Source organism: Rattus norvegicus, chromosome 5 (genome assembly GCF_021556685.1).
Source record: "Rattus norvegicus strain SHRSP/BbbUtx chromosome 5, alternate assembly SHRSP_T2T, whole genome shotgun sequence".
Taxonomy (NCBI): Eukaryota; Metazoa; Chordata; class Mammalia; order Rodentia; family Muridae; genus Rattus; species Rattus norvegicus.
In genome coordinates, this window is record NC_141538.1 from 20,828,147 (window position 1) to 20,844,332 (window position 16,186).

The 16,186-nt window shown below is 39.5% G+C and overlaps 1 protein-coding gene across 1 annotated transcript in view; it reads left to right on the plus strand.

The window, feature by feature from the left end:
* The window catches only part of LOC148005649 (lipoxygenase homology domain-containing protein 1-like), a 103,258-nt gene that overhangs the window by 34,047 nt on the left and 53,025 nt on the right, over positions 1 to 16,186 (plus strand). Inside the window, exon 2 of the mRNA XM_087551571.1 lies at positions 11,873 to 12,092. Within this exon, the coding sequence (XP_087407697.1) occupies positions 11,873 to 12,092 (220 nt within the window). The remainder of the gene's footprint in view (positions 1 to 11,872; positions 12,093 to 16,186) is intronic.

The following is a 16,186-nucleotide window of genomic DNA, read 5'->3' on the forward strand; positions in this document are numbered from 1 at the left end:
ACCCCTTCATAATAAAAGTCTGGGAAAGATCAGGAATTCAAGACCCAGATCTAAACATAGTAAAAGCAATATACAGCAAGCCAGTAGACAACATGAAGCTAAATGGTGAGGAATTTGAAGCAATCCTATTAAAATCAGGGACTTAACAATGCTGCCTACTCTCTCCCTACTTACTCAGTATAGTAATTGAAGTCCTAGCCAAAGCAGTTAGACAAAATAAAAATAGGTCAAAGGAATATAAATTGGAAAGAATTCAAAATATCACTATTTGCAGATGATATGATAGTATACCTAAGTGACCCCCAAAATTCCACCAGAGAACTCCTTCAGCTGATAAACAACTTCAGCAAAGTGGCTGGATATAAAATTAACTCAAATCAGTAGCCTTCCTCTACTCAAAGGATAAACAGGCTGAGAAAGAAATTTGAGAAATGATACCCTTCACAATAACATAAAATGCCTTGGTGTGACTTTAACCAAGCAAGTGAAAGATCTGTATGACAAGAACTTCGAAACTCTGAAGAAAGAAACTGAAGAAGATCTCAGAAGATGGAAAGAACTCCCATGCTCTTTCACTTGATCTTGACAGGATCAATATCATAAAATGGCCATCTTGCTGAAAGTCATCTGCAGACTCAATGCAATGCCCATCAAAATTCCAAGCCAATTCTTCACAGAGTTATATAGAGTAATTTGCAAATTCATTTGGAATAACAAAATACCCAGGATAGCAAAAACTGTTCTCACCAATAAAAGAACTTCTTGGGGAATCACCATCCCAAAACATATTTTCTAATCTGTCACCTTTTTTCTCAATGGTGGCTTCTTTTCTGAAGTCCCATTATTATATCTTTAAAACTGGATTCCCTTCCAAGAACGACTATCTGGAAGGAAAGTTGATTTCATATCTTTAAGAAAGAAAACAAAAACAAAAACAAAAACAAAAAAATCAGAATTGTCCTGGAATATAATTTTTTTGCCTTGAGTAAAGCATAACTTTAAACTTGCCAAGGCCACAGATGAGTACATAAGATTAGTGGCCAACTGCTTGTCTAGTGTATCCAGGTCCCTGAGTTCAACTTCTAGTACAACAAACAGAACAGAATAAAACAAAACAAAACAAAAATTAGTTGTACAGGCTGGTTTTAGTTGTCAACTTGACACAGTGTAGTATTATCCGGGAAGAGGTCTTTTTTTTTTTTTTTTTCCTACGGACTTTTGTTCTAGTCTCCATTCTTTTTTTATTTTTTTTATTTTTTTTAATTTATTTAATACTTAATAATAATTCTTTGGTTTCCGGGCAAACATCCCCCTCCCCCCTCCCCTTCCTTATGGGTGTTCCCCTCCCAACCCTCCCCCCATTGCCGCCCTCCCCCCAACAGTCTAGTTCACTGGGGGTTCAGTCTTAGCAGGACCCAGGGCTTCCCCTTCCACTGGTGCTCTTACTAGGATATTCATTGCTACCTATGAGGTCAGAGTCCAGGGTCAGTCCATGTATAGTCTTTAGGTAGTGGCTTAGTCCCTGGAAGCTCTGGTTGCTTGGCATTGTTGTACATATGGGCTCTCGAGCCCCTTCAAGCTCTTCCAGTTCTTTCTCTGATTCCTTCAACGGGGGTCCTATTCTCAGTTCAGTAGTTTGCTGCTGGCATTCGCCTCTGTATTTGCTGTATTCTGGCTGTGTCTCTCAGGAGCGATCTATATCCGGCTCCTGTCGGTCTGCACTTCTTTGCTTCATCCATCTTGTCTAATTGGGTGGCTGTATATGTATGGGCCACATGTGGGGCAGGCTCTGAATGGTAGTTCTTTCAGTCTCTGTTTTAATCTTTGCCTCTCTCTTCCCTGCCAAGGGTATTCTTGTTCCCCTTTTAGAGAAGGAGTGAAGCATTCACATTTTGATCATCTGTCTTGAGTTTCATTTGTTCTAGGCATCTAGGGTAATTCAAGCATTTGGGCTAATAGCCACTTATCAGTGAGTGCATACCATGTATGTCTTTCTGTGATTGGGTTAGCTCACTCAGGATGCCGGGAAGAGGTCTTAATGAGATATTGTGAAGATCACTTTGGTCTCCGGGAATGTCTATGGAGGATTCTTTTGACTGTGGTGGGAAGACACCTTCGCCCTCCACCCCCGTGAAGGGTAGCACAATTCCCTAGGCCTGAATTATATTAGTGGAAAAAGTGAGCAGAACACTGAAGGCTGGCTGAATTAATTTATTGCTTTCTGCTCTGCCTGTGGGTGTAAATGACTAGTTAGTTCTCTCGAGCACTTGCCACTGTGACTTTTCTCTTATGCAGACTGTAACCTTGAGTTATGAGCTCAAATAACTTTCTCCCCTAAGTGTATTTAATGACAGCGACAGAAAATGAAACCAAAGTTACAGTGAAAGGCACTGTTCTAGGACAGAAATACAAATGTAAAGGGGCTTCCATTGGTAAGCAGCAAAGACCATCATTAACGGTGATCATAATCACAGTTGTTAATTGAAAAATGGAGACTGTGAAAGGCCATGAATTAGTAATAACATTCAAAATAGAAAAGCAAATGTAAAATGCACAAAATATACTATAAAGAAGGATGTATACGATGCTATATGTTCATTTATTTATTAATTTTAATAAATAAGGGAGCGTAAATAAATGGGATTTCTGTAAAGTCCCGTGCCATGTGGAATTTTAATAAATTCTCTTCCAAAACAGATGTAAATAATTTGCAACCTGTTACTGAGAAAATTTACCCAAAGAGCATCATGAGTCACTGCAGAAATCTTATTCTCAGCTATCTATCATGACTTTGGATAACGATGCGAAAGTTATTAAGCATAGAATACTAGTATTTCATACCTGGTGTACAAAAGACATTTAAAAAGGACAAATCATTAACAGCTCCACTTAAATAATGAATACATTTTATCTCTTCTATGCATAGAAAATTGTATATATTCTCTGTAGAGGCAAAGGTATTAAGATTCAAACTACACATTCTATGAATATCTTGAATATATCAGTTTTTTGATTCTTACTTTCTTTAAGTATCCGTTCTTAAGTCCCAAAAATGTACTTTTTTTTTATCTGTGTAGGAAGGGAAAAATACTGAATTGTGGGTCTGAGAAAGAAAATTATAGCAAATTGTGAAGAGTATTACTGCCTCAGTTCATAGCTATTCACAATGGTTTACTGAGAGCACCAATGGCATGTTATCTAAACGGGTAAAGAAAGGCTAGCCCTAGACCAGCTCTCATCTGCTGGATGAGACATCTAGATGAATCTCCTAATTACAACAAAATGCTAATAAGCATCTTTCTGAAAGTTTTTTTAATTAATTCTTGTGTGTGTGTGTGTGTGTGTGTGTCTGTGCCTGTGTCTGTGCGCCCTCGCGCGCGTGCATGCCTGCGTGACCTCATGCACCCTCACATTAGCATAAGCATGTAAATGCCATTGCAAGTCAGAGGACATCTTTCTTGAGCCACTTCTGTTTTCTGCTGTGTGTCTCAAGATTATGTCAGGTTTTCAGGGTTTTGTGACCAGTGTTCTTGTCTGATGAGCTAATTTTCAAGCTCAACTAATACTTTCATTTAAAAAAGCCCAGTAGTTTTAAAATGTAAACAGAATTAATTTTTTAAACTGATACATGCCAATAAAAACCATATACATTAATGTGGTACCATTTTATTTTTGGTATGCTGTATAATGTGAAAATCCAGTCAAGCATCTATATCTGCTCATACATTTAATGTTTCTTTATGACAAAAGCTTTCAAAATCGTTTCATCTGGCTTTCTAAAATACATGCTTCACTGTTATGGATAGTCTAGCCTCTGTACACAACACACTGGAATTTCTTGCTTCTTGCTGTCTAACTGAAACTTGATCCCAATGGATTAACGGTGCTGCCCACCTCTGGTAATCACTCATTCTCATTTCCTTGAGCTTGGCCTTTTCAGATCCACATGAGTGATATCACATGACACTGCTTCCTCTGATGCCTTTAATTTACTTAGCATAATGATCTCAAACTCTGTTTTCATTTAAAATGAGGTATTCACAGTCATAAGAATAGCACAGAGGGCTCCACATAGTGTCATCCAGTGCCCTACCCTGGTTTCACATCATAGTATTAGAGGACAGTGTGAAAATCAAAAACACCTTTTTGTAAGGGGAACGGGACACCTGTTTAGTTTCAGAAGGAAACCTGAGTATCGTAGGAGTCAGTATCCCCAAAAACTAGATATATAAATAATAATTTATATAAAAGTACTGTGTATTCATTAAGCTAGAAAAGTTTCCTTTTCCAGTCTTCTCATAAGAAACATCCCTAGCACTAGAGTGAAGCCCCAGGGCAAGAGGAGTCCTTATTTAATATCTCTCTGTGATGGAATATGCCAAGGTTTACACCCAGGAAAAGGTATAGGGAAAGGAAACCTGTTTAGTTTTTGTGCTGTGTACTATAACAAATTACACCTAAGTTTCACTCAGTTTGCTGTTTTTGTGGCTTTTTTTGTTCTTTTGTTTTTTATTTTGGACTCACATGTTCTCTTGCAAAAAAAAAAAAAAAAAACCCTTAAGGATTCCGGGTTTTCTAAATCATTCAAATTCAAGCATTCGGTCAGCACAATCTCAATCTTGTCATAGTGGCTAACGTTGTTTCTTGAATACAATAAAGCATAAAATGAGTGTTGATATCTGATAAAGATATATGGAGTTAAATCTCAACTTTTACAGTGAATATATTTAATAAAACTTATTCAAGTTATAAAGGAGTTCATAAAATATTATGCAGACTGTGAACAACATATGATTACTATCTAGGATTGAATTTAAAAAAAAATATAGGTAGTATGTACCGAAAAACAAACAAACAAAGTAAACAAACAAAAACCAGAAATTTCTCACAAAAAGATTCAGAGTATCCACATTAGGAAAATTCACCGGGCAGTCATTACAGATGTAGAGTCTGAGAGTTACATCCAAGGCCAGCACCTAGTAGAGACTTGCTTTTTTCCATAAATTCTTAGTGTGAACAGTTCACTGGCTTATTTTTTCATCAATGTTGAAACAACTAGAACTGTCAGAGAGAAAGGAGTCTGAGTTGAGAAAGCACCATAATAAAATCCATCTTTAGGCAAGCCCAGTTCATGTGGGTGGGGCCCCTCCTGAGCTGGTGATCCTGGCTTCCAGCCAGAGGGAGCATGCTAAAGAGCAGCTCTCCTCCGTGGCTTGTGCCTCAACTCCTGCCTCCAGGCTCCTGCCCTGTTTGAGTTCCTACCCAGACTTCCTTCTATGATATAGAAATATAAGTCAAATAAACCCTTCCTCCACAACTTGATTTTTGGTCATGGTGTTTCATTACAGCAATATAACCCTAACCAGGATAAACAGTTCAGAACACTTGGCTTCCTATTTTTCTGTCTGACTAGTCTCTAGGTGCCAAGGACTTTGTGTAGAGAAGCCGCCAAGCTGGAAATGTAGAGTGTACAACATTGTACTGTGGAATTTGACAGAATGTAGTTTATTAAGGTTCAATTTGCAACCATGGGAGTGTTACTATGTTTTTCTATGTTTTGCACTAGTATTCCCATTTTTATTAACAATTGAAAAAGTCTCTTTGTGTGATTGTCTTCACGTTATCTCGAGTAGCCTTCTAATTACTCTGTTTTTTTTCCTGACTGTGTCAATCACATGAGCACTGGGAAAAGGACTCTGACGGTCTGAGCCCAAGCTGCCAAACTATATTTTCTGGTTTCACTGTGAAGCCTCTCCACATCTGCCTGCCACCTCCTCTATCCTCAGATGTGTAGAAGATGACCGATCTGCGGGCTGTAGCGTGCCTTAAAGGTTACTTAATTTGATCCTTAAAGTAGTTTTTGTTTGTAAAAAGGGACTTGAGGTTCAGGAAAAGGGAATGACACGCGTGTAGTGTCAACAGATGAATGGATAAAGAAGAGCTGTGACATTTACAAGACAGTGGCATAAAAAGGAAGGAAATATGTAATTTGTAATAGAAAGAGTAGAATGGGTTGTCACTATGTTAAGTGAAATAAGCCAGCCTTGGACGGACAGCTATTACAATATGTGTGTATATCCTAGCTGAAAGTAGAAGAGGGACTATTTGCAGGAAGGAAATAGGCAGAGAACCAACAGAGGGGAGAGGAGAGACAAGAGAGTATATTGGAGTTGAATATAAGCAAGACAGAAGATATATGTGGGTGATGATACAATGAAACCCTTCATTTCATAAAGGGAAGGTTCACAGATAACAAAAAAAATGAAAACAGGTGTGGTGAGACGTTGGTCCACAGACTTCTGTGTAGTGTCTTCAGTGACAAGCTTTATGCTTTTCTTCTCCTTTCCCAGTTCTGTGCAAGCCCTGACCCAGTTAGGGCAAGGACCACATATGGAACCCCTGCTGACAGACAACACAACTGGATATTCGCCATCCTACCTGTACACTCCCACATACAGACACAAACAAGCACACTTCATTTGCACACATGAATAATAGTCTTGAAATTTAAAGAATTTCAACGACCAAAACTAGAAATTCTTTAACAGCAATCTATTTCTGCATACTCCAGTTCCACAGAGGGAGCCTTACAAATATCATTTCTATTTTCAAAATGTGCCATGAAAATATCCAGATTCCTCTGCCTCTCTCTAACGATGTATCTTTCAATCCGTGTTTCCTTAGTCCTTGAGTTGGAACGGGTTTTATTTTAACCTGTGTCTATGGCCTCCTTTGAGCACATGAGCTTCTGAGTCATGGCTTGGCGCATCTTTGTGATAAAAGTTATCCTACATTTTGGAATCGATGTCCTTTTTATTTTCAAATGTTGAGAGCTATATACAGAAACCAGAGTAGCCACATATGAGAATAATTCCTTGACAGGTTACAGTTTTGAGTCAAGCTGAAGTGACCCAGCGTGGCTTTATAAAACTGAAAGATTTTAACCATCTGAATTACATGCAAGACATTCAAGGGCAATCTATCCCATTAGCCTGTGATGTGGTCCCTGTACCTCTGGTTGGAATGAACTGATTCAGGTGTGTGTGGTATGTGGGTAATTGTTGCTAAAATTTCTTCCATGGTAGAGACACAACAACAGCTACTCATTCCCTAAGGTGCTGACTACAAAATGAGGCACAACTCCAATGTTAACATTGAGGTACCAATGACTTTATCCAGCTCCTTGCAGTGACTAGTTGGAGTTATGCCATGTCTTGAATGGCCTTGGTTGGGACAGAATGACCTGATTCCTACTTCTAGGACAGGACCAGTAGTCATGGGCTTTCATGAGAGTCTATGGCTGCTGTGGTGTTAGGCTGGTGTGTATCATGATGCACATATTTTACTTTCCTCCTTCCAGGAATGTCCTCCCGGCTAACATTAATGACTCCATGACAATCAGAGACAGCAGCAGTCTAGGAGGCAGAAGTTTGGCTAATGTCTTAGCAAAATGGTAAATGAAGGGACCTTCAGGATGGCTCTTAATGCTGTGAAAAAGAACTCTTTAAAAAATGGGTTTAAAAATATATACCACAATATCAACCAACTAGAACCTTCAGAGCTCCCCAGGGACCAACCAAAGAATATACATGGACAGACCCATGGCTCCAGCTGCATATGTAGCAGAGGATGGCCTTATCTGGCATCAATGAGAGGAGAGTCCCTTCATCCTGTAGAGGCTTGATGCCCCACCATAAGGGAATGCTAGGGTGGTAAGACAGGAGTGGATAGGTGGGTGAGCACCCTCATAAGAGCAGGGGTTAGGGGGTGAGAGAGGGTTTGCAGAGGAAACCAGGAGGGGGATAACATTTGAAATGTAAATAAACAATAAAAATTAAAAAGCAAAACAAAACAAAAATATTTCTCAAAAAGTAAGGATGCAATATGATTTACGAGGGGCTTCACAAATGTAAAGGAACAGAAGCAGCTGTGCTGTGAGCCAAATTATCAGAAAGATAATAAAAAAGGAGATAAAGAAATTTAGGAAATGGTGATCACAAAGATCCCACCCAGCTGTGTTTTTTGTTTATACGTTGAGATGCAGGCAGATTTCTAAACTCAGGGTCCATTTGGGACAGAGCAAGGTTAGACTTAGGTGTGGTAGAAATCGTAACTTCAGGACTTTAGGACTGGGTCCCACCCAGCTGGTTTACCATCTGAGTTTAACAGAGGCAAACAGATCTCTGATTTCTTTTGCAATGTTAAAAGAACATGGGTGCTTGCTGTCTCCTAAGAATTAAGGTCTGGCATCACAGGACACTGATTTATAAGATAACCAAAAGAAATCTGAAGTAAATGACTGGATTGATCTGTAAAATAAAAGACTGGGCTTATGGTCTGCAAGAGATGAGCAATTCAGAAATTATTTTAGAATAGCAAGAGAGAACCGCTTGTGGAACTGTCTGTAGCGGGGAGGGAGGAAGGAAGGGAGGGGGGAAGAGAGAGAGAGAGAGAGAGAGAGAGAGAGAGAGAGAGAGAGAGAGAGAGAGAGAGAGAGAGAGCAGAGTTGAGAGAAAGTAGTTGGGAAAGATGTCTTCAGGAGAGCAGCTTGGATCCACCATTTGACTACAGGCTGTTTGTTTTAACTGCTTCCAGACACCCTTCTCTCAGAACCCTTCTCCAAGCTGAGTCTGGTCCTTTGCTTACAGGGTGTGGGTGCTTCTTCTCTCCAGGCAGGCTGTACCCGGGCAACCTTAACTCTGTAGGTACTAGGACTTCCACATAACAGTGAAGACCCCATTTTAGTCTTCTCCGACCTGGAGCAAATATGGGGGTTTAAACAGTCAACAAGCCCAGTAGGAAAGATCTTATGCAAGGGGACACACCTGAATACTCAAGGTAGCTCAGGGGACAGTCACTTATAACAGAAAATATGTGTTCATATCACGACATCCTTCCATAATCATTTACAAGCATTTATTTTTACCAGCAATATTACCGATTCTTACTTCTGTGAGTTTTTGTTTGATCTTTTTGTTTGGGTTCAGACCAGAGCAAGGGACTGAGGTGCATATTTTACAAAGTAGACCATGCCTCCAGGTTCTCCCAGAATTCCTTACTCCCTACCTGGCATACCCTGTGTACAACCCTAAACTTTCCCCCAGAGGCTCCTCCCTCTATAATTCAGACATTTTGTTCTCTCTCTGTCTCTCTGTCTCTGTCTCTGTCTCTGTCTCTGTCTCTGTCTCTGTCTCTGTCTCTGTCTCTGTCTCTCTCTCTCCCTCCTCCTCCTCCTCTTTCTCCCCTTCTCTTCTTTTTCTCTCTGAGTAGATACCCTTTTTCTCTTTCTCTCTCCCTCCCTCCCTTTCCCTATGGCCACTTCTTTTTCATTAGTCCTAAACCAGCCTTTTGTAGTGATAAAAATTAAAAAAAATCTACCAACCCATGCTAGTGCCAGTTTTGGTGGATCACATGACATCTGAAGGGTATTTTCACCTAAGTCTGAAAGTGTCTCAACTGCTAAGCTCCCAATCTCCATCCCAGGATGCCACCAGCTACTCTCTGAGCCCGGCAACAGCCCTGCCCTCTTGCAATTCTTTTGCTTCAAACTCTGCTCATATTCCCAGCATCTGCCCCTGTGGTTATAGTCCTAACTCCTAGTAATCCGTTAAAATCAAAACTCAATAAGCTTATAATTTAGCAATCAGATTTATACCAGTAAATCCTCACCCCACAAAACGTCCACACAATAAACTCTAAACCAATTAGTAGGATTTGCCCAGCTACATAAGGCTAATTGTCCTATAAAAATCTATCCCTTATGAAATATTCATAACTACCTGTGGCCCTTTAAGGCTACACAGATATGGGTCATCCTCCTCCACCATCTTGGTTCTTCTCCCTCTTTCTCCTCCTTTCAAAACTCTGTGCCCACCTTACTTTTTCACTGCTCAATCACAGGTCTAGCTTTATCTCGTGCCTTCCTTCACCTTCATAAAGACAACAATCTACAGCCTTTAATGTAATCTAATCTGGGTTGAATTGGCTCACTGGCAGTGGCAGGAAAATAACCTATCACTCTCCAGTTGTCATTAGATTAAATTAGATTTAGATATGTTTTCTTTGTTATTAGTACAAAATTCTGATTGACAAAGCAATAGTTACTAATATTCTTAGAACACCATGTCTCAACTAGTGGGTTGTGAAACCTTTAGGGGCCAAACTACCATTTCACAGGGATCATACCTAAGACCATCAGAAAGCACAGGTATTTACATTATGATTCATAACAATATCAAACATATTTGTGAAGCAGCAGCAAGTATAATTTCATGATTGGGTTCATCATAACATAAGCAATGGATCTGGCAATAGCCAGAAAGGATTGGAGGCTTCCAGAGCCTTTTGAAGCTACACTCCCCCCCCCCCCATCTTTATTAACTTGAGTATTTCTTATTTACATTTTGATTGTTATTTCCATTCCTGGTTTCCAGGCCAATATCCCCCTAACCCCTACCCCTCCTCTTCTATATGGGTGTTCCCCTCCCCATCCTCCCCCCATTACCACCCTCTCCCCAACAATTCCTTTCACTGGGGGTTCAGTCTTGGCAGGACCAAGGGCTTCCCCTTACACTGGTGATCTTACTAGGATATTCAATGCTACCTATGAGGTCAGAGTCCAGGGTCAGTCCATGTATAGTCTTTAGGTAGTGGCTTAGTCCCTGGAAGCTCTGGTTGCTTGGCGTTGTTGTTCATAAGGGGTCTCGAGCCCCTTCAAGCTTTCCAGTTCTTTCTCTGATTCCTTCAACGGGGGTCCTGTTCTCAGTTCAGTGCTTTGCTGCTGGCATTCGCCTCTGTATTTGCTGTATTCTGGCTGTGTCTCTCAGGAGAGATCTACATCTGGTTCCTGTTGGCCTGCACTTCTTTGCTTCATCCATCTTATCTAGTTTGGTGGCTGTATATGTTTGGGTCACATGTGGGGCAGGCTCTGAATGGGTTTTCCTTCTGCCTCTGTTCTAAACTTTGCCTCCTATTCCCTGCCAAGGGTATTCTTGTTCTCCTTTTAAAGAAGGAGTGAAGCATTCTCATTTTGGTCATCCTTCTTGAGTTTCATGTGTTGAAGCTACACTCTTATTGTGCCTTGTAAGGTCTTAAAGGGAAGACTTATCTGAGCCACAGTGCACAGAATTCAGTTTCATGGAACAAGAGAAAAAAATGTGCCTTGTTTTAAGTTTTTAACATTGGTGTCATTCATTATGGCAAATAAATAAAACAGTGAAGAATATAAGTGATCAAAATTTAAATATGGCCCTATAGTAATTTTCAAAAGAAAGATCTTGCTTTTTTCTGGATAGTGAACAATAGGTGTAATTATTTGTTTTATCAATTCACTGGGTGCTTGGGGGAGATGTGCTTTAGCTATCTAACTAAACACCTCTGTTGGGAATCCAGTTTCTGTGCTTCTTTCAATGCCGCATGATTAAAGTACCTTTCTGTTCTTCAAGTTCTGACTTTAACAGCAGAATTCAACCAATCATGCCAAATAACTCAATTACTATATTCCTTTCAGTCTCAGAAACAAGTAGTAGTATCAGTAAAATCTGAAATTTGTTCATTTTGCAAATGAATTATGGGAGAGTTGCTTAAAAGAAGAAGTAGTTAAACTTAGGTTTCTGTGTGCTCAGTGGATATGCATCTCACTTGAGTCTTGAACATCATTTCATCTATTACCTATAGCTGGTTATAAGGGAAACTAGTAAGTAGTACGTGTGTGTGTGTGTGTGTGTGTGTGTGTGTGTGTGTGTGTGTGTGTGTGTGTTTGTGTGTATTTTAAAGTAAATATTGAGTTCAAACTGAGCACAAATTTGCCGTTTGGAAAAAAAATCAAACAAGAGGCAATGATTTTTATTTCCCTTTTCCTCTTGTGTTCCAGATTCACCTTAAAGATATTGGTGAAATCTACAAAATACGCATTGGTCACGACAACAGCGGGGAGAATCCCAGGTGGTATGTGGAGGAAGTTATACTTGAAAACATGGCTACATGTGAGCTACTTTGTTTAACTGTTGATTCCTGGATATCTGACAGTGAAGATGACGGGGACACATGGAAAGAGGTGCCCATCTTAAGTGCGCACAGAGGGTCACTTCCAGGTATGTAATAGTAGTTTCTTGAGAGTTTATTTTCACAACAAAGGTAATTGAGATCATTTAGAATAGGAGTGGCCCTTTTTTAAAACAAAGGTCCAGACACTACATGATCTTATACTTTATGAGCCATGAAATTATCTGTCAGATCTTCACAGCTCTTCTGGCGCAGTGAGGCACAGCTTTAGATAACACAGTCTAGAGCAAGGATGTTGCAGGAAAGCAATATTTTATGAACACTGAAATTAGAGTTTCCTATAATCTTTATTTGTCAACATAAACTATTATGTTTAAATTTTCTTGAAACTAACAAAATAAAAAAAGAAACCCTGCTTTGTTCCTGAGTTGTACAAAACCAAGTAGCTTGCAGTCATAACACACAGGTGTTGAGATCTTCCTACCCTGCCTGGAAACGTTGGTTTTGTGTTTATTCAAAGTAATACAGACACAAACACACACACACAACACACACACACAGAGAGAGAGAGACAGAGACAGAGACAGAGACAGAGACATGGTTGTATATATGATCACCTCATTTTGTAAAGGCCTTTGCTACTATTCAAATGTGACTTTCTTTTTAGCTATACTTTGCCAATAAATGTCAGCAATCATAAGCTCAGGAACACTTTACTAAATATTTGTCGTTGCTGCCTGTTTGGGTTTCTATTGCTGTGAAGAGATACCATGACCATTACAAGTCTTATGAAGGAAAACATTTCACTGGGGCTGGCTTATAGGTTTAGAGGTTTAGTCCATTATCATCATGGCAGAGAGTACGGTGGCATGCAGGCAGACAGGGAACTGGAACAGGTGTTGGGAGTTCTAGATCTGGATCAGCAGGCAACAAGAAGAGAGAATGACACTGGACCTCCCTTGAGCATCTGAAACTTAAAATCCTGCTCCCAGTGGCACTCTTTCTCCAACAAGAATACCTCTACTCCAACAAGGCATCTTCTAATAGTGATATTCCCTATAAACCTATGGGAGCTATTTTCATTCAAACCACCACACTGCCTGAAAATGAACTCATAACCTGCCTTAATGTTTCCTCTCTGTTCCCTGTGTTTCTGATAATCATATTGATTTTCGTGCCCAATATTGTACTGAAATGTTTCTCTCAATGACAATTATTTAAGTGGTTATGTAGATAAAAGAGAATGTATATATGTATATGTACATATGCATGCTTATTACGTTTGTGTGCATATGGTTTTATGTACATATGTGCATGACTATACATTTGTGTGTCTACTAATTATTTGTGTATGTGATTATGTTAGAAAATGAGAACATATGAATATGTGTGTGTGTGTGTGTGTGTGTGTGTGTGTGTGTGTGTGTGTGTTTAGTGTTCCAGACCTCGTTTTTATACTTGACTCTCTTTATTCTAAAGAATTTTCTGGAGTTTCTGGAACCATACTGACTGGGTTTTTGTCTTGTTGTGGTGTCATGTTTGTCTGTGTTGGTCTGGGTAAGTCAACCTGCTGTTGACAAAAGCATTCTCATGTATAAAATAGGTATAAAAACAGTGTTTATATCACAGAATGACTTTCAGATCATGAAACATGGCAGTGGTAGTATAAAGGGCAATTTATTTATCAGTATTCCTAGCATATAATAGCCAAGAAAAAATTAGCCAATGCCACCATCATTGTCACTAAATATTTCTTCAAACGTGACTTTTGTTCTATGAGTTGAACCTAGTTCTTTGTTTCCTCTCTCTTTTATTTTCCCACTTCTATTCATATTTCCTTGATTTTTCCCCCTTGAGTACCTGGCTTAAATGCTTTATTCCTCCCAGGACATGAGCTTCTTCCTAATTTCTACTGTTAGGTCTACACAGTAGAAACACTTCTATATTTAGCCTTTGATCTGCTTGCCTGGAGCCCATTACTCCAGTAGACAGCTTACCAGTCCATGACTTTTAATGCCCACTTCGTCATCCAGCCCCGTTGGAGATAAGAGCATGCAGGTTCACAAGGAACAAGTACCTCGTGGGGTTAGGGTGGAGGAGCACGAGGGGCCCTGACAATTCAAATAAGATCTCTGTTCTTAGGAACATGCTCTGCTCTCCTACCTTTAGTAGTGCTCGGCTTAATGAACACTCCTTCCCATTTTCCTTAAAGGCTTTGCCATGTGGTTCACTGATACTTTAAGCCTACCCCTCCCAAGATGAAGTCATCTTCCTGCCACTTCTCTTCATCTTTTATTCCTTTAAATTTACGAAGAAAGTCCATTTTCCTCTCCATCACTTTTCTGTTCACTAGCTGGTATGGGTTCACACACAGACTCAGTCCCCATGAGATTGAACCTGGCAGGAAAACATGGTTGGATACCAGAAATGCATGGTCTAGTAGCTAATCTAGAAATGGCAAGAATGAGAATAGAAAACTTTTACACCAATTTTCCATATCTGCATTAATTCGATAATTGCAAAATATCTTTTTAATCTTCTCATGTCTAATTTAATCACAAATCTCCAGATTCTGCTGGTTCATGTTGCCTTACAGGAATCACATGAGGATCACAGTAGAATACCAGGATGTTAAGAGGATGTTGACTTAATAGACATCATAAGGTCCATGATATGTTGAAATGTGTTTGTTCTCTGTAGAACACAAGCCTAAGTATTGTACTCATCCAAATGCTAACACCTGTCCAAAATTGACTTTTATTTTAAAAAAGAGAAAAGAAAGGAAAAGAAAAGAGATACATAGAAGAATTTTAGACCTACGTCTTTGATGAGAAACAAGGGATATCTTATTAGCATCTCCATTGTTATATTTCCACATGTATGTTATAGGCAGCACTGTTTTTTGATAAACTTTATTACTTAAATTTTATTAGACTACTTTGTGTTTTTTCCCAATAGCCACTAGTTGGCATATTTCACAATTTGCTACACGTAAAAAATTGTGTGAAGCAGTTTTGAGTGTTAAAAATACAATGTAAGAAGGAAACTGCATTGTACTTTAAGTGGAGTATTGATTTGGGGCTGATTTAACTTGGCCATCAGTAAGGCTCAGCATGTCTCATGCACCTTCCCCAAGCTAGCTAATGAAGCCTCATCCATTACTCCCTGCTTCTGGGGGTTGTTTCTTATTGGAAGCAAACTATCTCATTCTTAAGGCTTCTTTTCCAGCAAAATTAGGTAATTATGGGAACTTATCTCTAAGATGACACAAATTCTCATTTTTTCTGTTTCTAACAAATCAAACCAGTTTCTCCCTTCCAAGCTTGAAAAAAAATCTACTCATTTAGAGAAGAATAATTTAAAAAGTTAAGATGAAAGACTAATGTCATTTCAATATTTAGGAATTAAGTAGAAACTGATACCTGAGAGCCAGCAAGCTGTCTGATGTTGAGTGTCACCTGGTTGGAGCATTCCTCATGTGTCTCATGGGCTCTGGTGAGATATCAAATAAGCCCATAGCAGCTATGGACTGCTGAGTTGAGGCTTCTGTGTCCTGAGATCAAGAGGAGAAGGAAGGAGCTCTGATCTTTAATAGTTTTAAGATTGTCTACCTGTCTGTCAAAGCATATCGCAGTCAGATCAAGAACTTAAGAAAGGTTGATGAAGAAGAACTTTTTAAAATAAATGATTAATATTTAGCTTAGAGTTAGCTCCTAGTCTATATCATGTCCTCAGGACAAAGTGATTTTTTTTTTCTTTTTAATTTAGTGCCACATGATGAGTGGTTTCCACGAGGTTTGTACTTTCGCTCTGAGCTCATTAATTCTGAAATTTTGCCTCTCCTTTTCAAAGGATTACTGGAACATTTTTAAAAGTCAGGATGCTCGGTACCAGTAGTCTATAAATCACTACTCTTTGGAGGCCGAACCTAGATTGCTGGTGGGACCAGAGCCTTTAACTCCCAGGGTGAGCACTGCCAAATTCAGCTGGTTACATGCCTTTCTCTGATTTATTCATAGTCTCCATGCTGGCAAAGAGCAGTGCCAAGGACTAGCTGAATGCCCTTGGTCTGTTGTCCTTAAGGATCTTTAGTTAATAACCTGGCAGGGGTGCCCAAGGCTGGTTAAAAACAGCAACTCAGCTCACTGTGGTCACTGTGCAAGCTCCAGCTCCAGGCTATCTT